General features: G+C 41.6%; 1 protein-coding gene across 1 annotated transcript; it reads right to left on the reverse strand.

The window, feature by feature from the left end:
- Nucleotides 1-228: 228 nt before the first annotated feature.
- slc7a8a (solute carrier family 7 member 8a) lies at nt 229-24,826 on the reverse strand. The gene is made up of 11 exons (XM_033652005.2): nt 24,563-24,826; nt 16,228-16,432; nt 13,272-13,423; nt 5,799-5,924; nt 4,751-4,904; nt 3,967-4,090; nt 3,628-3,731; nt 2,655-2,751; nt 2,353-2,502; nt 2,014-2,191; nt 229-640 (listed from the first exon to the last, which is right to left on the reverse strand). Exons 1-11 carry the CDS (start codon nt 24,690-24,692, stop codon nt 486-488), a joined length of 1,575 nt encoding a protein of 524 aa, XP_033507896.1. The 5' UTR covers nt 24,693-24,826; the 3' UTR covers nt 229-485.
- Between the last annotated feature and the right edge of the window lie 715 nt (nt 24,827-25,541).

A 25,541-nucleotide genomic window follows, 5' to 3' on the forward strand; every position in this document is an offset into this window, starting at 1 on the left:
CAGCTTTGGTGTGTTGAAAGCAACATTTACAATGTCAAGAAAAACAAAACAAAGAAAAAGTTTGCGTAGCCATCACAGTACAATAAGAGTCTTTTGATAAAAATTTAAAAAAAAGATAACGCTCTTACAGTAGGAGTGTGCAGGGAGTGTGTGTCAGAAGAGAAGCAGGACGATGAGTGGTAAATGTTTTTGTTTAAGCATTCATGGAGGAGTTGGAAGGTGGTAGCCTTTCTTTATTGCACTTGTGAAGGACCCCAGACTGAAAAGTTTGGGGTCATATTACTCTAAATACCTCACGCTATATTTGGCACTTAAATTATTGATTGATATAAAACCAAATAAAAATATGAAAGACAAAGTCGGGGGGGGGGGGGGGGGGGGCACATGTGTTGATCAGTAAATCCACTACAGACTGTGGTGTATGTGCACCCATGTGTGCGTCTGCATATGTCTGTTTATTTTGGGGCAGGCGGTAGAGTAAGACTTTAGCAGTCCGCTGACTTGTGGTTGTCACTGTCCTCCTTGGACAGCGGAGACCTGGCCTCCTTCATTTCCTCTCCTTCATCTCCGTTCCCGTCACTAGATCCTGTGGCTGGATAAACCACCACGCAGAACTTCTGGCCCAGGTATGTCATTTTATCTGGAAGACAAGATAAAGAGTTTCAGGACATGGGCGGTAATGGGCTTTCAAATGACACAGTATGCATGTAACGTATGAAGAGAAAGTTTTTACTTGGATATGTAACTTTTTCTAGGACAAATAATTAAAATTCAATTAAGTGTCATACCAATAAATCACCGTTTTTAGTGTTGTAAGTGTTAAACGTGTTGAAAATGTTGACACCACTCTCTTGCTGCCTTAAAATGATATATTTCATGTTTCTCAAGAAGAGTCTATATGAACTATCCCCCATATTCACAGCCTCCGAAGAAACAATTTTCTGAAAGCGCAGACTTCACGAGTTGAGACGTGTTTGCTGACATTTTTAAAAGTAGCAAAGGACATGAATGTTAATTCTGCGGTACTTAAGTCATAGAGTTTTTCTGTGTAATTTCATAAAATGTGTGAGGCTTCATCTTTGACTAGCATTACATGAACCGCTTGCTAGCTTGCTAAACTGTTAGCCTCAGTAGCTCCTAGACACCAAAGGTTGCATCCATGTTGCCATTACCTAGCAGCAGTGGACTCATGTCTTAGCCTGTTGAACCCAAGCATATTGTGACAATTTCTAACTGAACGCAGCAATTCAGTATGGAGGGAGAGCCAGGAGGCAGTTAGCTTAGCTTAGCTTAGCTTAGCCTAGCATAAAGACTGGAAGCAGGGGGAAACAGCTAGCCTGGCTAGTTCAAATATATGCTAACCAGAAAGAATAGCTACACCGCGTAACTCCCTCTAAACCCCTAAATTGTTGTTTGTACATGTCTAGTTTAGTATTTACTAAGCAAAAGTACTAATGAGTTAGCTTTAGAGGTGGTGGCAGGCATTTTAAATCTTCAGAAAAAGTGCTAGGCTAGCTGTTTCCCCCTGCTTCAAGTCTTTATGCTAAGCTAAGCTAAGCTAAGCTAATTGTTCCCTGGTTCTTGCTCCATATTGAATATACAGACATGTAAGTGGTGTCAATCTTCTCATCTAACTCTTGGCAAGAAAGCAAATTAGTTTGAATTTATCTGGGCTCTTTGATGGGGACAATGCAAATTAACAAGTTTATAGTTATTGTTAACTTTCAACTCTTGTCCCTAGCTGGGCTTTTTATGTACAGTTTAATTAAAATATACAGATTTCAGTCATAAAACTACAATACACTACAAATATGGAAATACAATTAAATACACTTCACACAATAGATGTACACCATACACAAATACACCCTGGTAATGTAGCTTACAATACAACTAAAAAAGGGTACAGCTCTGTTTTGCTATTGACAGCTGTTTATTAGAAAACTGACCGTCCAAATTTACGATTTGGTATTTTAAAGTTGCTGTCTCAACAGGACACAGCCCAGGACATACCAACAAAGGCGTCAAAGCACTGTGGCTTATTGTCCCAGTAGACTCCCAGGAAATAGACGGGGACGCCGGTCAACATGATGGCCAGGCCGATGCCACACACCACAGGCTCGGAGTAAAGGGAGAAGATGAGCAAGAAGGCCCAGAAGATGAGGTAAATGACTGGCCAGATTAGGCTGATCTGTAAGAGAGAATAAAGACACAGTGTATTACACTCAAGTAGAGATGACCATTTGGTGGTTTGGATAATATTTCCACTTTTTGCATCCTTTATTTTTAATCTTTTGTGAATTTTTGTATGAAATGCACTTTAATGGCTGCAAAAACACAACACAAACACACCTTGATTGGTCGGTGAATGTCAGGCTGTTTAATACGCAGGACAATCTGCCCGGCGACAGTGACTCCGTAGAAGAGGTAGTTGATAAAGCCCACATAGTTGATGAGGGTGTACATATCACTGGTGCACAGCATAAGCAGGGTAGACAGGCACTGGGGAGGAAGACGGTAAGGGTAGTTAGAGACAGAAAGTGTGATAGTTTGTGGTTTGTCTGCAGCTTGAGGGTTTTTCTGAGTATCACGAGGGACGGAAACCAACTTGCCTGAAGGCGATAATATAGTGTAGAAGTGAGAGTGGTACTCACAGTGAAGAGCAGAGCAGGGATGGGAGTGCAGCGTTTCACATGAATCATAGCCAGCAGACTGGGGAGGTGGCCCTCTCTGGCTCCAGCAAAGAACAGTCTGAGAGAGACAGAGATACAAAGGAGTCAGTTAATTCATACACAGACATTATTTAAGTCTGCAGTACGTCCACATGTTATATGATGAAAATAAAAGACTAGAAAGTGTTAAGGAGATGTTTAATATGTCTGCTGCCATTAAGGGTTGTTGTGTTTCTTCTTTATTGTTCATTGCACGTTATTTTTTTCCCTATTATTAATACAGGCAAATAATACAAAGAACACAGAATGGTACTATGACAATATTATCTCACAAAAAAAGTAAAAAAGTAAACAGAAATTAAAAGACGAAATAAAATCAATAGGATCTTCAATAATTACAATAAATAGGTTAACAGTATTTAAAAGATTGAAATAAACATATGACAGGTGCAGCGTATTTGGAGTGTTATATAGACCCACTCTTAACTAGAGCATTTCTTTACCCCATTTCACGTTGTGTTGTGCTACATGGTAGACATTGGCTATGCATTTTTTGGGGGGAAAATTGAATTGAATGAACTGAATTGAATCAATTTAATTTAATTTAATTTAATTTAATTTAATTTATTTCATTTTATTATTATTTTAATTAATTTCATTTTATTTAGCTTCAAATATAAATATTTCAAAAATAATTATATTTATTATCTAGTGACAGTTTTAATCCAGAATCCCCGCATTTTGTTGATGTATATTTATTATTTATTAACTTTATTTTGAACATTTTCTTTCCTATCTTGTTAATCATCTCAACATCCCTTAGATTTATCTCATGATCCTGACACCCTAATTGAAAACCAGTGCACAAGATAATATTTACAGCATTTATTAGAGGCGCTGTGATGGCAGCTGGTGCATTGCCCACACATAGTATTGAAAGTTGTTACGAACTAACCGCGAAGAGGTGAAGAGGGAACCGTTGACTCCCCCGAAGGTGGAGAGAGCCACAGAGATGGGCATGATCCAGGACATGACTCCCAGCAGCTTCTCACCAAACGTCTGGGATGGAGGAGTGGGAGGATGGAGGTTAGAGGTTGGATGAGAGGGAGGGACAGGAGGCAGACACACAGGTGGGTGATTAGATGCTTATTTCATCATGTGTTCACTACTACAATGCAATGACTGAGGTACAAAACCGACACGTCTGACTCACTAGAGGGCGTCGTTCTACTATAGCAACATGTGTTTGAATGAAGTCACAGGATCACCCAGCGTCATTCTCTGAGATACTCACCACGGCAACGGCGTTTGAGGCGAGCAGCTCCTGGGGACTCATGGCTGTGACGTAGGCAATGTTGGCAAAGACGTAAACGAAGGTCACGAGGGGGATGGAGATGAAGATAGCACGGGGAAGGTTCCTGGAGATGATAGAAACAGCATTGTTTAAGAGAGGAAAGCTAAAGAGAAGGAGGTACATAGGGGGATTTAAAGAAGGAAATTAAAAATGGTACCTTAGGGGAGGTGAATTAATGGATACTGAGGTTTTTAAAATGAATGTGGGATTGTTAGAAAGACAGAAAAATGCAGAGGAAATTAAGAAATAAACCATTTTATTCTTCCAGAAATGTTTCTAGGTCAGGAGCAAGGCACTGGGAATGATGGTGAGAATTTATCCCATGCTAAGTTAAATAAATTCAGAGTGCTTTAAGAAAAAGGATTAAACTGGAAAGCTTAGTCAGTGTGCGACCGCTAATCACTGAAAAAGCTAAGAGCAGCTTCAAAGGCATACTTCACCCCCAAATGACCATTTCTACATCAGTTACTCACACTGTGTTATGTTGAATTTGTGAAGATAACTTTAATATGCCTCCACGCTGAACGAAGAATACAAATTCATGAATTCAGCCTAACGTGGAATAAGTAACTGATATGATCATAATAATGTTAAAGATCATTTGGGGGCTGAAGTATTCCTTTAAAAGCTTTATTCCTTTGGCAATGAGCCATTCAGTACTGTGGGAAAGGGGTTTTCAACAAAATATGACTAGAGCTATGACAAGCAGAATAAAGAGTCTTACACATAGGGGTCCACCAGCTCCTCCGTGACGTAGTTGAGGAAGTTCCACCCTCCGTAGGCGAAGGAGCCTTGTAGGAAGGCTAAGGCTATCAAACCCACATCATAGTCCTGGAAGGGCTCGAAGGCATTGGCCGGCTCCAACCAGTAGTACTGTCCTGCAGGAGGAGAAGATAATGCAGATTTAGTTTGGTGCTGCAGCTTTTTGTAAAGGAAAAATCCACCGTTTTCATCTTTTGTTGTTTCGAAATATCAACAATTTTTTTATCCTAATTATCCATCAAAATTGTCTCATTTATTTCGGGTTTTCTGTCCCTTACATAAGTAAGTCGGTGTGTTTCTGAGAATTTCTTTTGGGTTTCCTGATGTTGTTTTGCTGTAGGGGTAAACAAACTAAAGTTTTGGGCTTGTTGTGAAGGAAACCCAGCTGAAAACCATCATCGTATGCAATCAGCGTGTGTAAAACAAGTTGTAAAAGACATTCCCCCAAACCCTGTAATGTGACTTATTTGTAAAATCCACTGTGATCCCCAGAGCTCCCACTGGGAGATTATCAAACACTGTGTTTTCTGGGGGTAAATGTCTAAACCGTCCATCTTCTCCTTTGTCATTACATTTTTCCTGAAATCCCTTCTTGAGGCATGTTTTCAGAGAGCATTAAAGTATTTCTACTCTCACATACCATCCCTCATATATGACCCAAAGTCTCCCATCGAATCAGCCACTGGGCTCTTCATTTAACTTCAAACGCTCGCACAGAAATCCCCATTTTGTTTTTTCAGGGGCCTACTCTCTGTGGCCCCTGTAACAACTGGCCCTCAGCCATGTTGTGACAGCGAACCCGTACAGGCGTATTGATATTGGCAATGTGAGTTTAAACCAAAAGGGGCCCCTAGAAACTCGCTGACCCCTGCAGTGTCCATGTGGAGTCTATACTGTCCCACTTGGCCGAAGGTGCCCCCAGTGACCGCGAGTGTTTGACTTTTGTGACTTTCACACACAGGCACCAGAAAGAGGTGGAATGTACGGATGTATGCATTCAGGGAGCTTACCCTTGCAGATCTGCACAATGCCCATGATGATGATGAGGGCGAGGGCCAGGAGCTTGCCAGCGGTGAAGATGTCCTGCACCCTGGTGGCCCACCTCACACTGGAGCAGTTCACCCATGTCAGCAGCACTAGATGCACAAAAAACAACAGTAAAACAGAGTTAATGCTCATATTACTCCTTCAAATCCCGTTTTCAAATTGTGCTTCCTGTTCATGTAGCTCCGTATTTTTTAGACTGGAACTTTTTATTCTATATTTTTGTGTCAAAGTGACTAATGGGATCAACAAACTGGTTCAGCATTAAGTGACAGGGCTGAAGACGGCAGCCGTGAAGAGCATTTGTGCACGATCAATTTATGTCCACTAAAAGTGCTTGTTTTGCCACTGATAGGCTCAGATTATTATTATAAGTGTTTGACAACCTTACGGAAAGGATCCCAACAGAGATAGACCTTTTTGTTCAAGAGTAAGACCCTTTTTGTTTAACCAGACTCAGCTCCGAAATCACCATCGCCAAACCCACCAGACTCCATTGAAATAAACAGTCATTTTAGCGTGTATAGAAGCAGCATGTTTTCACATCAAACTGTGTGAATTAAGGGTTTATTTCAGCCAAACCCGAATTGGTGATTGTGTCTGTCAACTCTGATTGAAGTGTTTTTTACAAGGATAAAATTACTGTTTGTTTAAATGGAGTGTGGTGGGTTTGGTGATAGCAATTTTGGGACTGTTTCTGGTTAAACAAAAAGGTTCGTACCCTTTAACAAAAAGGTCTATCTCTGTAGGGATCATTTAAATAATATTGTAAGACACTTAAAGTAGCAATCTGAGCCAGTCAGTGGCAAAAACAAACACATTTAGTAGACATAAATTGACGGTGCACACATACACTTAATGGTTACATTGCAGCCTGTTTCACCTTGGATGGAATAATGTTCAGCAAAGGTTGGGAGATGATTACGTTATAGAGTGAAATTAGTAGATTTATGCGCTGACTGTTCTATTGGTCTTGTAAAGGAACTGTCACTGCATTGTTTTTAGTAGTCAAACTGATTATTTCCCAAGAGAAGAAGAAGAAGTTATGAAACTGGTTACTGACATGTATAAACTTGTAAGACACAAGAATTCAGGTCACAAGCGCTGCGTTTTTCTATGGATTTCGACGGAAAGTGACCTGATCTGAGGTCAGCGAGTAGAGAAAGATTAGAAGCTGCACACCTCAACATGTGTGACGTGGCTTAACATTTTAACACTGCCATGACCTTTGACTGTTGCTGCACCGCAATACTGAACTTCACCCATTATCACTAACAGCACACCTCATGTCTTACCTGTGGTAGTTTTCTTTCCATTGATATTTGATATTCACGGTTCAGTGATTCTAGTTCTAAGAGTAACTTTTAAAAATCATAACGATAGTCCCGTCCATGCAGCTTAGAACATGATGTAAATATTCCAGTCAATGGCCACGCTGATTTAATTGCTGCCCCCCCCGGCAAAAAGAATTAGAGGCCGATATCACTGTCTATAAGAGGTTGTGGCATGCTCATTTTTAAGCTTGTCTGAAGGCAGTGGTATTTCATAAAACTTGACAACCTAAGGCATTTCTTAGTACCAACCATATTGGCATAGTTTGTCAGTAAGGGGGCTAAAAAACGCTCCAAAATTAAGCCGAATTTTGGCGAGGGAACAGCTGGCATGGCCATTTACAAAAGGGTCTCTTGAACTCTCCGCTCAAGATATCTGATTAAAAAGGGGTTCTATGGGTACCTGTGACTCTCCCCTAAACTTGAGAATGCTAGTTCCCTATAAAATGTCCTGTTCCATAACAGTCAATGTACTTCTTCAAATTAAAGCTGCATGTTTACATAGTTTTAAACTAGCCCAAATACTTCAACAGCATAATCGTACTCCTGAAAATTAGTTATGGCTTTTGGTGTGCCACCCCAAGATTGTCTTTGCCCCATCTGGCCATCCTTATGAAAACTTTCTAGGGGTGCCACTGCACTCGTCTGACGTTAAAGAAGGGCAAAAAAAGCTGTGAAACATATATGGAAATGCTACTGAACTCACTTCAACTTGAGGCTGACCTAACACGGACAAAGATAATGGATTTGATCTGTACCACTGGGTACAACAGGCCAGTCGGTTCATGCCAGTAGGGTGCCATTAAATAACAGGCCTGTTTGACTCCATGGGATTAAGTTCATCACATTAAATAACTCTGAGCTGAGCCGCCACTGCAGGGAACAAAGACAGATGTACATGCACGGGTCTGTACTGATAGTGTAGATGTGCTGGCTTCAAATGAAGAGACACGCAGAGCTGGGGCTTCAGACTGGGTTTCTTTGTAGCTGTTTTAGGGAAGTTTATAGTGTTTTTAAGTTAGTGAGTGGGTGTTTTAAAGGGGGCAGATGGGGGGAAAGTTGTGGCTCAAACTTCCTGCAGTGTAACTACCAATCACTACAGCGGACAGAACAAGAGTTGTAGTGAGTGCGGCTGTTGCTACTCAACAAGAACCAAAAACACAGGAAATGAGAAGCCGAACAGATCAGCTTATGACTTGGTTTGTGTACTGCAGGCACAATGAGCTCAAATACAACTGAAGGCAGCCCTGGGTTAATACATCCTAAACCTCTTAACTCAGCAGTACACAAAGTTGTTTTAGGAACCAGATGATCTTTCGCCAGCGCACTGCGTTACAGTATCAACACATGTGTCCCCTCCTTCTCATTTTTGTCCATGTAAACACCTGAGGACAAATTCTCCGAACCACGGAGCCAAGGGGCCACTCAGCTGTCTGTAAGCTGAGTATACAAAATGTGTGTATGGAAACTTGCTGAGTTAACTTTGTTGGAAAACATGACTGAGTTATGACCTTGCACTCTGCCATCTGTAGGAAGAGACGAACCCCCGCATGTTTTTGAAACGGTACACCTTAAAAAACCTTTGCCATACCGGCCAGCGACTGGCAGTATCTGGTTTGGTCACTGAATCTGGACTGGATTTCTTGGTAAATATGTAATGTTATATCCTGAACACTATTACATAATATTGTGCAGGGGGACAAATTTAGGAAACTGCAGAAATCTAAACACAGAATCAGATAAACACATGCACGGTGTCAACAACAAGGCTGACATCAGAGTTGAGGGGAAACAGCTAACCTCTCACCCACTTTCCCCCTGAACAACAACAACAAAACACAGATAAATCATCTATAAAAAGGAAAGACTTTTTTCGCTGAAAGCAGCCAGACAACATCTGTCCAATGGACATCGTTCTACCGGCTCAACCAAAGCTGAAAACAAACCGGAGTTATGACTGCTGGCAGTTCTTGTCCAAACTGAACACATTTTGCTTCAGGCGTTGATGGAAGTGGGACAAGAAAGACAGGTAAATGTCTGCCAAGGTTGTACTTTATTGGGAATTCGTTATTACATCCGCCAAAGAGTTTGTCTGTCATCGGCAGAATGACTCAAAAGCATGCCAACAGATGTCAATAAAACTGGTAGAAAGTTATGTGCAATGGAGCATGTCACTTTGGGCGTGCATAGCAGCACCATGTGCCATATAATGAAGTATGTCAGGCGAGCATTAGAGGACATTCTCTGTTTTCGTTTCTTTAAGACACACCTATTGGAGTAAACCTCGAGGTCTTCCTGCAAATTTCTTTGCATGGGCAAAGGAAGAACCCATTAAAATGTATAGCTAGTCCAAATCAGGGAGTGGATGCACAAATCATTTTTTACTTTTGTTAACATTGCAAGATAGGGCATTTAGCCTTGGCGGAATAAATGCCATACATCTTAAAATCCAGTGGATGGTTGTAAAGTTTTAAAAAGACAGAATATAGCCAAATGTAGAAACACAAGTACCACGAAACTTGAATGGTAGCCTTCACATGTAGTTGCTCAAACTTCATACAGACATAAGTCCATATGGAGAAGTTGTTCTAATAGTTTTGTAAATATAATCCAGACATAAAAAGTGGTCAGGCTTGACCAGACTTTTGGCCTGGGTGCAGGTCTGAGCTCTCCAAGTGTCCTTCTAGCTGCTTGTGAAACACTTCTAGTAACTGCAGCCAGATGAAATCTGATGAGATGTTTTTGAGACATCCTAATCTGCTGACTGACCGACACAACTTCTTTAGCAGGGGTAGTTAAGTAGAGGATCTCTTGGTTCACCGAGTACAAACGTGTGTTTTTGTGCATGCCTTTGGTTAGTGAGATTTCCACTTTGTCAAGTGCAAACTGTGCAGCAAACTGAGCCCATCTGCCAGTAAACATCATGTCACAGGACATCCTTTCCAACTCTAGGAAAAAGAAAAAAAAAACCTTTGGAAATCAGTTTAAGGGAGATGAAATACTACTTTCGACAGAGGAACGCCGACCCTGACTTCTCACCTACTTTTAGAGAGACATGCAAAAACCAGTTTCCATTTATTTTTTGAGTGACGTTTTGTGTAAGAAATCTACATAAAGGACACAGCTGTTTTCCTTCTCTGACAAGCATTTAGCAATGACTTACAAGGATGACTGAAGGAATATTTGCACTCATATTTCCACTTATAATATCATCAGGTGATCTTAAAAATGAAGCCACAACCAAAGAGCCAAAAACTGCAGTTCCTCATATGGCCACTAGAGGCTGGCTCCAGAAGCGAGTCAATCCTCATGGACCCCCATGTTAAAAAGCCCATATTTACAGCAGAAGTAAACATGTTTACAGCCTGGTACAAAAAGAGTTTTGGCGTCAATGGCTAATTTCTCCGTTTATGACAACTGTACGGGGGATGAATTTTTATATAACTCACCGTTTACATTTTATCGAGGCTTAAAGTTATACATAATTAAGTGTGTGGCTGCTTTGAATGGTCGTCATCCATTAACGGGTCACGCCACGCCAACAACATTGGTTAGGTAACATAAAATGGCGTAACCCCAAATTAAGTAGGCATAGCCATAGCTATTTAATAGTTAGCTAATTGTAACGTTTTGGTTGTTTTAAAAAATCAGTGGTTTTAGGCCTGTTTTTCGCAAGCAAAAATTAGCATTAGCATTCTTACAGCTAACCATATCTGCAAAGGCACCGTGCTAACGAAGCAAGTAGCTAGTGTAAGGGTTATCTCCACACTCTTGTCCAAATATGGTCACTTCTGGCTCCAAAAATCCAAGATGGCATTGTCCAAAATGCCAAACTCAAGGATTCCGCAAACCACTGGCTGACGTCACAGTGGCTACATCCATTATTTTAAACAGCCCATGCTACAGTATGGCAGTATATTGAATCTTAACCCCCATGTAATGATACGTATCGCCAGATTCCTGCCAATACACAGCCTTAGCATCAACAGAGACCAGTCTTGTTTCGTAATCCTCCACAAGGTTTACTTCGCAGTAACCCACTAACACACATATATACACACATACAATACACACACTCTTCTCCAGTGCCCATGCCTCTATCTGAAGGCTGCCTGCAGTATTTGGCTAGTGTGTGTGAACTTTGTTAAGGGATCCAAACCAACCACTGTCATGTTGGCGGCAACACATCTATCCATTTGTCTTCACAGATTCACTAGCGATGCAACACTCCTCTAGCTGCTTTGATATATGATAATAAATGACCTCTGATGGAGGGTTAAATAACATGGGAGCTTCAGAGAAAAAGGGGGAAAACTGGGACATGAACTGGGTAAATCAAGACATCACTCAATCTGTGACAGCTTTAAATAACTTGGAAATTATAGACAGCTTTGATGTTGTAACTGCGACCAACAGAGTGAATGCTGCTGCAGTGGAACATGTGCTTTAATGTTAAATACTTTGCACTTCTCAGTATGTGTGCTATTTTACATGTTGTCCTGCAACTAGTGTCTCAATCCTGAACTGTCTTGTAACTGTGTCACAATTCGTGAAGCCTGTCTCAACAAGCACACTCAAAACAGAACACTAAGTGCCTTTTGCTCTATTTCTTTAGGCTACCAGTGCTCTTTTATCTTTATATTATCAAAACTGAATCTGTGTGAAGTCTGAGCTGTTAGCGGGCTCACCAGGAAAGTGCATTTTTGAAGGGGAATGAATCCTGCGTCCCTACGTCTATCAGTTTGTTTCAACATATCCATAAAAACTTGAACGATGCTGTAGTTGTTATTAGAAGACATTTTGCAAGATCAGATATTTGGCGGAAAGCAAATTTAATACGTTAACAAGATTGTAAATGCTACACAAAATGTTTATTTGCCCAGATTTTTCAATAATTCTTAAACACTTGATTATTTTTCTTCTTCAAGCTTCTAAATGAAATACCCCAACAATGGCTGAACTGTTCCCATGAACATTTTGTCGCTGTCCCGTGAATCTTCTCATCGACTTCTCAGCAAGAAAGCAAATAAGCATGTTTCCCAAAATGTCAAACTGTTCCTTTCATGTGCCTTTCTCGCCCTGTCTCTTGTATTTACCTCAGACACATCTGTCAGAGTGTTGCCGTATCGTGCTGAGTTGCCAAACATTTAAGTCAAAAACAAGGGAGACCAGTTTTTCTTGAGGGAAATACAGTTGAAGCAAAAGATTAGGCAAAACAGACAGCTCTAGCAGACGCGTGGGTTAAATTTCAGTCACTGTTTAAGATTATGTTAAATCCCTGTGATCAATTTTCCGTCAGTGATAATGACACACGGCTGACAGATACAGCTCGCCCCCAATACTGGTTATACAAGTATTGCACATAGCAGGGACTGTGTATTTATCTACTTCTCTGGCCTAGTTTGGGAAATACAGCTTGTCAACTCTGTGATAAGTCAACAGTTAACTGCCGAGAATATGTTTGAGCAGTTATGTTCGTCTATGTTATTTTCGTTATTCTTTAGTTAATGGCATTGAACATCACCCGGGTCTGGCAGGAGCTGGCTAGCAGTGGTCAGCATTTGACCCGGTGCCCCAACCAAACATCATCATAGTTAAAAATGCTGAACAATGCCTGTGTACCAGGGTGACCTGGGGGGGCACTAGATGGCGGCCACCATGTTTTCGCAGCAACACTGACGATGTTACCAGCTGTAATTGCAAACAAACGGCTCGGCTAGCTAACTCCTACTCAACGCAAGTGGTGTGCAGTGCAGAGCAGCCAAAGCTAACCAGTGAGGATTGGAGGGTTGGCAGAAACTAGCATCCCTAAACTCAACCATTGAGTCCAGTGGTGTAGTGGAGGGTATACGCAATCATATGGGGTATACCCTCCTGTGTTTCTGGCTGCCAAAAAGCCATTGGAATATATAGGACAGTATACCCACTTCCTCCTCAGTAACCTGCCCATCTTCCTAGTAGTGCACCCAACTCATCAACTGCCACTACACCACTGATTGCTTGAGGCAAGTTTACTAGTTGGCTTGCAGAGCCTTGCTGTTGTGCGTTACAAAACATGTGAGCGACAACAATTGCACGTGTTTATGTCTAGACGTCTGTATTACTCACAGAGGCAGACAGCAGCCAGCAGACGAAGGCCATTCTCCGGCGGGAAGCAGGTGGGGAAGAGAGGCTGCAGCACGTAGTTGGAAAACGTCAGCGCGATCACGGCCTGGTTGGTCGGGTAGATGACCAGCACGGCGATCCACAGACGCAGGAACCTGGGACAAAAAGGAGGGACAAACGGTTACAAACATAGAAGCATGGGAGAAACAGTGGGGTGTCAGGAGCACACACACAGGATGGGGCCGAACAGGCGGAAACACACCACAAAGGCACATGGCACACATCCTTCCATTTACAGATTCCCATTAAAAACAGGCTATTTTTGGTGGAAGGCGACACAAATGTTAACTCTAATTCTTAGGCAAATCTAAGTAACTTTTTAATCTACCTCTAATGCCCTTTTTAATGTTACATTGAAACAGTAAGTCAGTTAAGTTATTTATAGATTGTACAGTGCATTAATCACGCTGGTTCCAGCCTCTGAAATGTGAGGATTTGCTCCTTTTTTGCTGAGTTTGTCATTTAAAATGGAACGTCTTAGTGTTTGTCAGATAAGTAAGCTATTTGTGAATTTCACCTTGCACTTTTTTTGCTGTTTTGTGAGATTTTAAAGGCTAAATCCAAAGAAAAAAACACTTGACAATACAAATCATAACTCCTCGCAGCCATCAAGACAGAGCACAAGGGGAAACCCCGTGCTGATACAGCATGCGGCACCAATATGGCAGCACATTGCTGACATTAGTGTGTTCGAAACTGACAGGATGAGTCACAGACGACACTGACGCAAGGCTCGTCGGTAGTGACCCTTTTTAGTCACTGCAGCTTCACAAATACAGGGTGAGAAAATGGGGGAGGGAGTGAGATGAGAGGAGGGAGAGCACGAGGGTTTAACTGAGTGAAGCAGGAGAAACTGGGCAAGTGGTTTTTCTATGAAATTCCCTGAAAGCTTATGGAGGGATCATTACACCCGACTGCGTTAACAGGATTGTGTCTTGCTGGAATGTGTGTGTGTTTAATGTAAAAATGTACATTAATGCTAGCTGGAACATCTATGTGGACACCCGTAGACGTTGGACTTACATGTTTGCTTGATACATTTTGTACAGCTTTACAACACTAGTTACTACTTAGATTTTAAACACTCTATAAGTCTTCCAAATGGGGGACAAACAGACGATATGCTTGCATTTTATTTAGCTTTACATAGCTGTGACTCCCTGCAACCTGTGGCATCTGTTGTGTATTCAGGGGCGCAGCCAGATGTTGTAGACACTGGGGGCTCAGCCCAAACCTAGGAGGGTCTAGGGGCATACTTTCCTAGGGAGATGATTTTCCCATTTACTGCAGCTGAATGTACTAGCTGTACTTTTACACCTGTCACCTAAAAAGAGCCAACAATCGTCTGATTTTAGCTTGGTAGGAATTTGGCATTAACAGCATTATTAAGAGAAGTAACAGAACTTTTGCTTCATTGATTCGGAGGTAGATTCAGAGAGACTGAGGGAAAATAATGCAAGGTTAAAGGGGTTTTAAAATCTTTAAAGATTGACGACCTTGAGAAAAATTTGTTTGCTCCCCTGCTCCTTGTTTTTGAAACCTTGTCCATTGAAATCATGTGTGTGCGTACAACTTTACGAGCTGTTCCCCTTTTTTCCACCAGCTAAGGTAATGTAAGCATTTCTGTTACTGCAGTCGTTGACCTTTACAGTATGCATAACCGATCCCCTCCACGCCCACGCACACACGGGGATAAAAGGAGCAGGACAACAAAAACAAACACCCCTTGAACATGGTTTATTTATCCTAGACGGAGGGCACAGGGAAACAGTGTGGCCCCAACGCTTCAAACCCGACTACAAAGTCCCCGGATGTAAAAGCTCATTGATGTGTATTGATAGCTACTGTACAAAAGGGACAAAAACAATCATTGGCTGTTTTGTCTGCGTGAATTCCTCTCCCAAAATACCCCGATAGTATGTATCCTTGTGAAAAAAACAATGGTCTACTCTGTGTTTACAGTCTGGGCAAAGGCACAGTGTGTGTGAAATTAATGCTAACAAACGATATTGTTCTTCTTAGAAATTAACCTTGTGTGGTTCCCAGCATTTACTGTAAGTTCTTTAAAGGTGAATAACTGTAAGAAGGTCGGGTGACAGAGACGTAAAACCACACAGCAGCCCGACTTCTGGACATTTTTGAGTCATTTTGGCTGTTTGTGAAACTACTGTTGAAACATATCGCTTCAGGACCCCCTGCTTTGGATCAAGATGTCTGACCTACATGAGCAGGCTCATCCACCAGGATAAAGAGGGGAATCTAGACATGTTGGTATGTTCACCTAAATCCATATCAAATTAACTTTAATTGTTTGGGAGGCCCCTTTTTCTAAAAAACTGGGTCATATACTTAAAGGTCCAGTGTGTAGGATTTACCGGGTTATATTGGCAGAAATGGAATATAACATAAAAAGTATGTTTTCTTTAGTGTATAGTCACCTGAAAATAAGAGTCATTGTGTTTTTGTTACCTTAGAATGAGTCGTTTATATCTACTTAAAAGACAGTTCTGTTGACCTTGGGATTTATCCAACTTCTATGGCTTAGAGGCTTATGGTAAAAAAAAATGTTCCTTTAAAAGTCAGATTTTGCCGGTAAAAAAAATCTCACGACTGGGTGCTTTAGAACAAATCTCCAAGCCAACCTTAAACCAACAACAGCAAAAAATTGTAGTGATAAAATTTCTAAATGTCAAAAAAATCCCTGAAAAGCCACCAACCCACCCACTGTACTTTCCACTCCTGAACAAGCCTCCTCTTTCTTATAAACTTCTTATTACTGATATACATCAGTCTGCTTTGATGCATCCTGCATACTGACTCAAATCACACCTTCAAATGTCATGAAAATGCTCCTGAACGCCTCTCTGATTGTTAATAAGTAGACAACTGAATGCCTCACCCAGCCAGCCCTCCGAAGATGTCTTTGACGTAGGAGTAGTCTCCCCCTGACTTGGGGATGGTGACGCCCAGCTCGGCGTAGCACAACGCCCCGATGGCTGTGATGACGCCCGTGATGATCCAGACGATCAGGGCCACGCCCACAGAGCTGGCGTTCTCCAACACTCCCTTGGGACTGACGAAGATACCTGAGCCGATAATGTTACCTGGTGGAGGGAGAGGAGAGAGTGTCAGGTGTCAGTGCAGAATTTAAAACAGGTTGTTGTCAGCTTTGTATGAGAGGCTGCAGTGTTTACCTATGTGAATAAGCAAAGCATTTTTTTTATGGGTTTGTTGGAGGCATTTAAAGGGGCATTCCACCATTTTTCCACATAGAAATTAGTTTAGCTGTCATGGGAGGTACAACTCAAACTGAGAAAATAAGTTGTATAATATCTGTTGTATCTCTGGATGAGCTTTGTGCAGTCTTGGGCTTGAAAGCCACTGGCAGAGAGTCAAAAAATCCGCCATCTAGTTGCATTATGAGAAGTGTAGGATCTAGTATTTTGGAGCTTGACTCATATTCGGAAATAAAAGCCAATGCATCTTTCTTACTGAAGGAATGCAATACTAAATCCAAGACCCTGGGGGCATGAGAGTTTTTGGGGAGATAGCAAGTCAACAGTACATGTCGCGTACAAGTGTTATACATCGTCTGAAAGCTTTGAATCTGAAGATTAATTTGAGATACATCTCAGCACAGTGTCAAATTTATCTAGTCATAAATGTGTAACACAACACAAACAGTAATGTACAAGTAACAAATGTGCAGGTTTTATTTGTGTCTCAGCAGTCGTGATGGTGAGAAACTTGGCATCCAAGAGACAACAAGACTCTATAACGTCACTGCATCCGACTGTTAGGCAACAAGACAAACCAGCTAAAACCACAAACTGCCAATAAACTAATGAGGTACAGCCTGTTAATCAGAGTATGCTAACTGCACAGTTTGAGCAGTGATGCAGCAGCTGAGCCATCAGGCAAAGTGGGAAGCTGTAATCTGCTGACTTAGCACAGCTATGAGGAGATGGAGCAAGACAGAGAATGGGGTGAAAGAGTGCAAAGAGGAAGGAGGAGGGATGAGAGGTAGATGCAGAGGGGGGAGAATAATGCCCTGACAGGTTCAATGAGCATCAGAGTACCGGGCACTTTACACAGGAGCTGAAAGATGGCGGGACGGGCGTTTGGGGTTCTGGTGCGACGTTAAAGAAGCCGATTCACTCCTGTCTGACGAGGCTACGACAGAGCCGAGGTCAAGAGCCTCCGATCAGATTCGGCTGACTGTGCTTGAACCCAGCGGCCAATAAAAAGGCGTCAGGGTCAAAGGTTTTAAATCATAACTGAATGATAGGGTGAGATTATAGGCATTTACAGTACAAAAGTCAAAGGTGTGAATGGTCTGTCACATCGTGCCTGTAGAGTTTTTGTGCTACAACTGCCAGTGAACTACAATTTATAACCTGCAGCTATATATATAACTACATGTGTCGTGTAACAGTGTAGTCGTGGTGATTTACATCTTTTATTATGTAAAAAAGAAATGGAAATATTTGCTGATTTTGGCTTCTTAAATGGATGATTTGCAGTTTTTCTTAGTTTAATACGCTTGTAATTTTAATACCGTTGGTGTTTTTAGCAATTAGAAATACAAATCTGGATTTTTTGCATCTTTAGGAGCTCTAAAATTCTTGATTTATAAAAATCAAAGAAGCATCTTTTCATGTATGTACTTGTGATGAGGGGTCAGAAAGAGTCACTTTAAGGGGTCTAAACATACACTAAACTATGAAAAACTCAACAGATTAGGCCATAATAGAAAAAAAATCATTGTTAGCTGCAGACAAACAAACCGAAATGTAGATACTGCTTACTCAGAGCAGTTAAACCTATAAGAACATCTGAACATGTGCCAAACTGTGTCCTCGCCTGAAAGCATGAGGGCATGCAAATCAGCTAACAGACTCCATATGCATCACGTGCGAGTGCAGCTGCTCATTTATGTAACCCAGTTGCAGGTAAAAGGTAAAAAGATGACAAACAGACCATCCCAACCCTGATTAGCTTGACATCTTTATGGCAGCAGTGGTCTTCACTGCATGACCTTTGACATCCAGGGGGTAAAAGGCAGCTATGTGTTGACTCAGCACTTTCCTCTGTTGCAAACTCACTGATATGCTACTGCAACATAAAGTCTGCAGATAAAGGGAACGTGCCAGTTCTGGTTTGAATGAGTAGATATTTAGAGTTTTATGTGAGGGCGACAAGCGGGTGCTTTTGAGCAAACGTGCACGCTCACATGTTGCGTGCTCGTGTCATGTGCATCACTGGACTCTAGGGGTTGTGAGACATGCTGACTTATGTGGAATCTTGTCAGGTTTCCTGTTCTTGTGGTCACTTTTTACATCCTTTTGTCTCCAAAGAGGCCAAGAGGGAACATGACATTTTTCTTTTATAAAAACATGCTGTTGCTAAACTCTCTCTTGACCTAAATCTCAGGCTAAGTGCACACTTGTTTAAACTTTAAAGCTACAGGTAACTTGTATGAGATAAACTTTTTGTCACGTTTTCTAAATCTGTTGTTATGTTCTAAAAGAAGTACATGAGATGGATAATCTGCAAAAAAATCAGGTCCCTTCTCCTCTCCTACTGCCTAGGGCTGCCACGATTAGTCAACTAATTGATGACTAATCGTTTATTAAAATAATCTGTGACTATTTTAGTAGTCGACTAATCGGTTTGAGTCATTTTTCATAGAAAAGTACTATAAAAGTACCCCAAAATACTCTTACTGCAGCTTCTTACGTTCAGATATTGGCAGCTTTACACATTCTCCCATGACGGTGAACTAAAACCCTTCGGCGTGAGTATGAAACAAGACATTAAATGACGTAATTTTGAGGTTTGGGCGAGACAGACCGACATTTTTCAACATTTTAACACATTTTTTGATGAAATGATTAGTCGACTAATCGAAGAAATAATCGACAGATTAGTCGACGATGAAAATAATCGTTAGTGGCAGCCTTACTACGGCCTCTAATGGCATTCACTAGAATCTATTGCAGCGCACGGAAACAACCAATCAGAGCCAAGGAGTCCCAACTGTGGCTGATAATCACGTCAATCGCTGCTTGTTTGCTGTCAAATTGTCAAACTAGGCAGCACCGATCAAATATGAATCAAGATTCTGTTACTGCATTGCCTATATCACCTCTATTTAATGTACTGTTTAGCTGTAAGATGAGAAAGCTTGTGGCCCGGCTGCCATGTTGGAAACAGTCGGCAATAAATTCTTATTTCATTTATTGGTGAGTAAATATAGTAACAGTTTCAGCAACTATGAAAAAAGTTACCGACTGTAGCTTTAAGAAGCAGTGGATAAAAAGTCTCTTGAGGCAGCGTGCATCACTTTGTCATATTTCCGGATCTTTTTACAAATCTCGGCAGGCCTCAGCCTCTTTTAGCACAGGATATTTTGATATTCTCCTTTGTTATCAGATTGTTGTTTCACTCAGGAAGAGGCTTGGTCTTGGACATGCTCTCTGAACACATTACAGTTCCTCTTGGGTTGTGTTTGATGTTACTGACAGCAGCAGCTCCACTTAACACAATTTTTCTTTCACAGCCTTAGACAACTCTTAATTCTGATTTTGTGGCTTATTTTGTATAATGTGTCGTTTATTATTCAGGCTACTATTTGGGCAAATGACAGCCATTTTCATTTTTATTTCATCTGCCAATTATTTTCTGAATTAATCAATTAAAACATTGGTCTAAAAGATGTCAGAAAGTAGTGAAAAATGGAGACACACTAGGTTTGGTCCCCAACATCTAAATATTCAACAGTCAATATTGTTTTCAATGGCTGAAGACATTCATCTGCACTTAGAAATTAAACAACGAAGTTCCAGTTTTTATATTTTAAATGTTTTCTGTTTAACATTAGTAATTTTCTCATGTCCATTTCTCACATTTATGTCAGGTAATGCTCAATAAATACTGCATAATTTTTAGACGTTTTTGTGTTTTTAGGAGTATAACTACTTGCAATTTAAATGGAAATGTGTTAATAAAATTGAAAAAACAAAACATATTTTGGTCCAAATAGCATCATTTAAGAATTTGAAGAAGACAATCCAAATCCTGGTGAGCTTGGATTTTCTTTTAGAATATATTTGGTATATTTTTCTGTAAAAAATTTCATCACAAAAATCACATATCCACTGTTAAAGCAAGTCCTATGCTGTGTCTCAAATCGCGTACTTGTGTACTTACACTTAATATTTTGAGTGCATAAGTGCGTTCACGCTGAGTAGTATGGAAAAATGCAGTGCATTATGAGTACCCGGATGGTGCACTCAAAACGGTTCAAAAGTTGCCCTCAATGGTCGCCATCTTGGCCACTTTTCAAACTGTAAATAACGGCCGAGGACTGTGCGACCGTGAACGTCGCTGCATTGTACAAATAAGAACAATAACGCGAATGCTAATGCTAGTTTGCTAACTAGCTAATTTGCAGTCGTCATTTCCGGTGAGTGCACAACGGCCGTGTTTGGTTTGAGACAACACTGCCCTGTCGAAATCTGCGCACTACGTCAATGAGTACAAAGTGCACATAGTATACTACATGGAAGTGTACGCACAGAAGTATAAGATTTGAGACACAGCACTAGTTTCCTATTATTTTTTGAGTCACTCTAATGCACCATCTGACCTGGCATCTTGGGGACCTTTAATTGAACACAGGTGGGCTGAATTGAGTGTGGAGTGCAGAAGGCGCCACAGGGTTACAGTCTTTAACTTTATTCCTTCCAAAAAAGTTTAAAAATAGCCGCCAACAGATGCCATAACGGTGCTATGAGATACAAAATTTTACATTTGGTTACCATCATAAATATCAAGATCCAATCTGAATGGTGAGACACAGAGCCAATGAGAGAAATTAATTGTTGTGTTATTATTAGCGCCGAATATTAACAAGCATGTGTGTTTGTGTAGCATTATGATATAACTCTGATCAGCCTTTGTAAAGCCCTCTAAGATTAGTTCTTGCATTTCCACCAGGCGTTAAATCCCTGTTCAAACAGCCACCAAGCTGAGGCAACCTGCTGCTTGGCCCTCAGCCAGACACTCTCAGACCCTGCAGGCCCATTTCCCCAGTGTGCGTGTGTGTGAGTTATTATAACACCAAAGCAATTTATAACACTGCAGCAATTCATGAGAAAAAGGGGGGGTTTGATGTCATCATGACTTCTGGGTTTAGATGACAAAAAGCTACTGTGATGGCGTAAAAACTGAGCTCAATGTTTAATCAAAGTGATGTGAATTTGTGCAACAATTACAAAACACATAGATTGGAGTCCAGCTCAGACATGGCTAAGCCAGGCAAGCTTATAAAACAACTTTATCAGGGCGGGGCCATCTTCCAGGTGGCCAGAAGTTCACTTCTAATCCAAATTCCCGGTTCTGTAGGATTCAGGATCCGTGTGTGTGTGATAAATGCCTGTATCGTACAAGAGGCCATAAAACCATTTGATGTCCTCGTGTGCTCGGCTTTTTCATGGAAACCCAGCGGGGCATGTTCACAACGAGAGGATCAGACGAGTCACCTGACCTCACGTCTCGCTCGCACATGACAATGTGAGCCCAGCGAGCATGAATGAGTGACTTGGTCAAGGACGAAAACCCATGCTGAGAACAGTCTGGTGACTACGTTGAGGTGTATGGACTCTGGACGGCTGTAAAAAAAATCTTCTAAGAGGGCATGAGAGGCTTAACGCTGCCAAGCAAGTCGGCTGATGAATGGAGAGCGATAATAAGATGTTTTATTAATTAAATTATCTACATGTCGCTGTATAGATACACTCAAGGGTGGGGCTGCAGATAGAAAATGCTGGCAGCATGCACAATGATTACTTGCTTGTAGTTTGTGAGTTTTTCTTTTTCAATGGTGTTTTCTAGATTTTAGAGCTTGGTCATTGCTTTGGAAAGGTGTGAAAACATTATTCTATCAATAAAAATGTGTGTTAATTGAGTTTAAAGTTGGTTTAGCCTGACTTCTACTGTGCTAGAAATGGGACCCTCTCAGTAAAACCTCAAGGATTTAAGGAGGACTGTATGTTACAAAGGGAGAAAGGAAAAAAGCCTTCTCATCAACACTTGAATACCAAGGTTCCTCTTCATCTCTCCATGTCTCTGTCTCTCCTTATCCTCCCTTTTTTCCCAGCTTCTGTCTGTCTCTCTCTCGGGAATTCCTGTGTTCACACACACTCTCACTCACTCTCCCTTCTCTCCTCCCGTTACCGTGGAAACGCATGGGTGAATGAGTCATCCCCTCCCCTCTCTTCATCCCGCCAAGGTCATCATGGAGACCACACACTCTCACCTGGACAGCCCTGCATTTGTATCGATCGACCTGTTGTTGGATGGTGTTATCTTCACTTGTTTGTTGTATCGAATGGCAATGACCACTCTCTGCGTTTCTGTCAGTTACCCCCATCACTATACACGTAAGGTCATGAATACAATGTTTGCATAATTACTCACCCTGTGTTACATTGAATCTGAGAAGAAGTGGAGGAGGAATCCAAAAATGGAGAAAATTCCTGATGAATTGAACTAATAGGGGGCCGCGTTTAACAGCAGCTAAACTATATCAAAACATCAGTTTACAAACTCTCACACAACTCGTGCAGTATAATCCAAGTCTCATTTATCCAGGTGTAACCTCAGAACTTCCCAAACATTTGCATTTTTAAAACTGAACTAAGAGTGAAATTTTATCTATGCTATCTCCAAAGCCAGACTCCATTGATAAAAACAGTAATTTTACCTCGCTGAACATGGGAGCTGCTGGTCTACCTCTGCCTTGATTAGTTAGTTAGTTTGTGTTATTGTGTGACTTTGGTGAATCTGAACTAACCGTTTAAAACACCGAAGTCTCACAATAACACAGAGAAAGTAACTGATGTAGGCAGAGGTAGACCAGCAGCTCCCGTGTTCAGCAAGGTAAAATCAAAGTTTTTGTCAATGGAGTCTGGCTTTAAACGGAGCACTGACAAGTTCCATGTTGAAGGCTGTCTGTTTGGGGAGTACTGAGCATATGACTGGATAAATGAGACTTGGATCATGCTGCGTGAGTTATGTGAGAGTTTGTGAACAGATTTTTTTTTATCTACTTTTGCTTTTTTTGAATGACGACCCCGATGGCTTCAATCTAACAAAAAAAAACTCCCCTTTTTGGATTCTTCGTTCACTGTGGAGGCATGCAAGAGAAACAGTTTCCTTCACAAATTCAACATAACACAGGGTGCATTTCCTTTAGGTTAAGTGATTGTACTTTTACCATAAATCTGAATAATAAAGACAGCAAACATTCTGATAGGTTATTGATGATTAGTGATAGTATTGTATAGTATAAGACTATAAATTAGAGCTGAAACAATCAGTTGATTCAGTGGGTTACTCCAACAATTTAGTGCTAATGCTTTAGCTATAGTAGTTCCACCCTGGATCCTACATTTCCCACAGTGCAAATCAATTATGATCCCTGATGACATCATGAGGGTTATTTTCTCAGACTTTAAAGAGCTCCTTCCAGAGCTGCATTAGTAATAAAACAACTGTTTTCACAGGATGAGTTGTACTGCCCATGACGAGTAAACTGAGCTTAATTTGTAAAATCAGCAAGTGCCCCTTTAAAGTTGTATCTTCCTTCTGTATTTAGTATTTTATGTCAAATAAAAGAGCTACAGGCAGATTTCTAACTGTCCACGTGTTGCCAGCCTGCCATCTCCCTGAATGGACCCAATCCTCTGAGCATCAGAGATGAGTGAGCTCACTGGCCAGGCTACAAAGAAATGATGAAATCTGACGACTGATTAAAGACTGCAAGGGGGGAATGAAAGCATGAGGACTGATAGAGATCTGAGAGCATATACTTATCACACAGCGCGCAGAGAGTGCGCACAAGCTAAACATTAAACTACTCTCTGTGAAAATGTTGGTGTGGTGCAGGAGACATGCCCGACTCCTGTGCCAGGATGCAACATCCTTATCCTGAGACACCCACACCTTTGTCATAAACTTTAATTGGTGGCTGGATAGTGGAGTCTGATCCCTGTGCAGCTCCTGTCTCTGTCTTTTTAGTTCTTACACTCAAACACAGTTTTCACACTTTCTCAGACGCACACATCAACTATTAATAGGCAGTATGGGTGCACTATAGAGGGGAAGTCTATGTGGGGTGACATAGACAACGAGTTGCTCGTACAGAAATGACAGTAGAGCAGACTTACCAACTATGATACCGCAGGCGCTCACAAGCCCAATTTCCTTCTTGAGCGCCACTCCGCCTCCTGACTCCTCACCGGCAGCATCCTTGACAGAGCCCGACGTGCTGCTCCGTTGTCTTGCACCGTCCGTCATTGTGGATGTCTGGACTACCTGCTTCTTTTGGTTTTTTTGTCTTCTTTCCCACCTCACAGCCCCGTGCGTTCGCCTCACCTCGAGCTCAAGCGTCTCCTGTGTGCGTAAAACGTGCCGCACAGGAAAGTTGTTGCGCTGTCAGCAACCTGTGACAGTGAGGCTTATTACCCTGAGCAAATACAGTTAATAAAAGGCAAAAAATAAGTGCTGGCTGTTGGAAATCTTGTGCTATATGTCAATGTCCCGCTGCAAAATCCTCACCGCAGCTGCAGCTGTAATTTCTTCAAGATTTAACCAAGCAAAACGCCTCTTGTGCTGGTGCCTTGCCGGTGCCACAGGTGGTGCTACAGGTCACAATAAAGTCCGGTGATCGAGCAAAAAGCGCATATTCCAGTGGCAATCCTTATAAAGTCATAAAAGGAAATAACTCCTTTGTGTCTGATGTGAACAGCAACAAAAACAATCTCAAAACCAACAAAGCGCTTTCACTGGTTCCTTGTTCCTGGTGTGAGCTGAAGACACAAAAGCATCCTCTCTGCGCGCAACCATAAGCTGCTCCAGAGGAAAGTCGTTCAGGTCTGCGCCGTAAACACCCGAGTTGTGTGTTTGACTTGGATAGGAGAGGTTGTAGTTGAGTAAATATACATGGTCTCCTTCATATAAGTACAGTGGCACCGCCTCCTCCCCCTCCCTGCCTCCACCTACTCCGGCTTGTTTTTCCTCCTTGTGCCTCTCCAGGACCCTCCCATCGCCCTCCCTCCGCACCGATCAGCTGTTCCTCCAAATTCCCTCCTGCTACTGCTGCTGCTGCTGCTGCACTGTACACCTTAAACCCCCCAAACAAGGCAG

The sequence above is a fragment of the Epinephelus lanceolatus genome, chromosome 22, assembly GCF_041903045.1.
Source record: "Epinephelus lanceolatus isolate andai-2023 chromosome 22, ASM4190304v1, whole genome shotgun sequence".
Lineage (NCBI taxonomy): Eukaryota > Metazoa > Chordata > Actinopteri > Perciformes > Serranidae > Epinephelus > Epinephelus lanceolatus.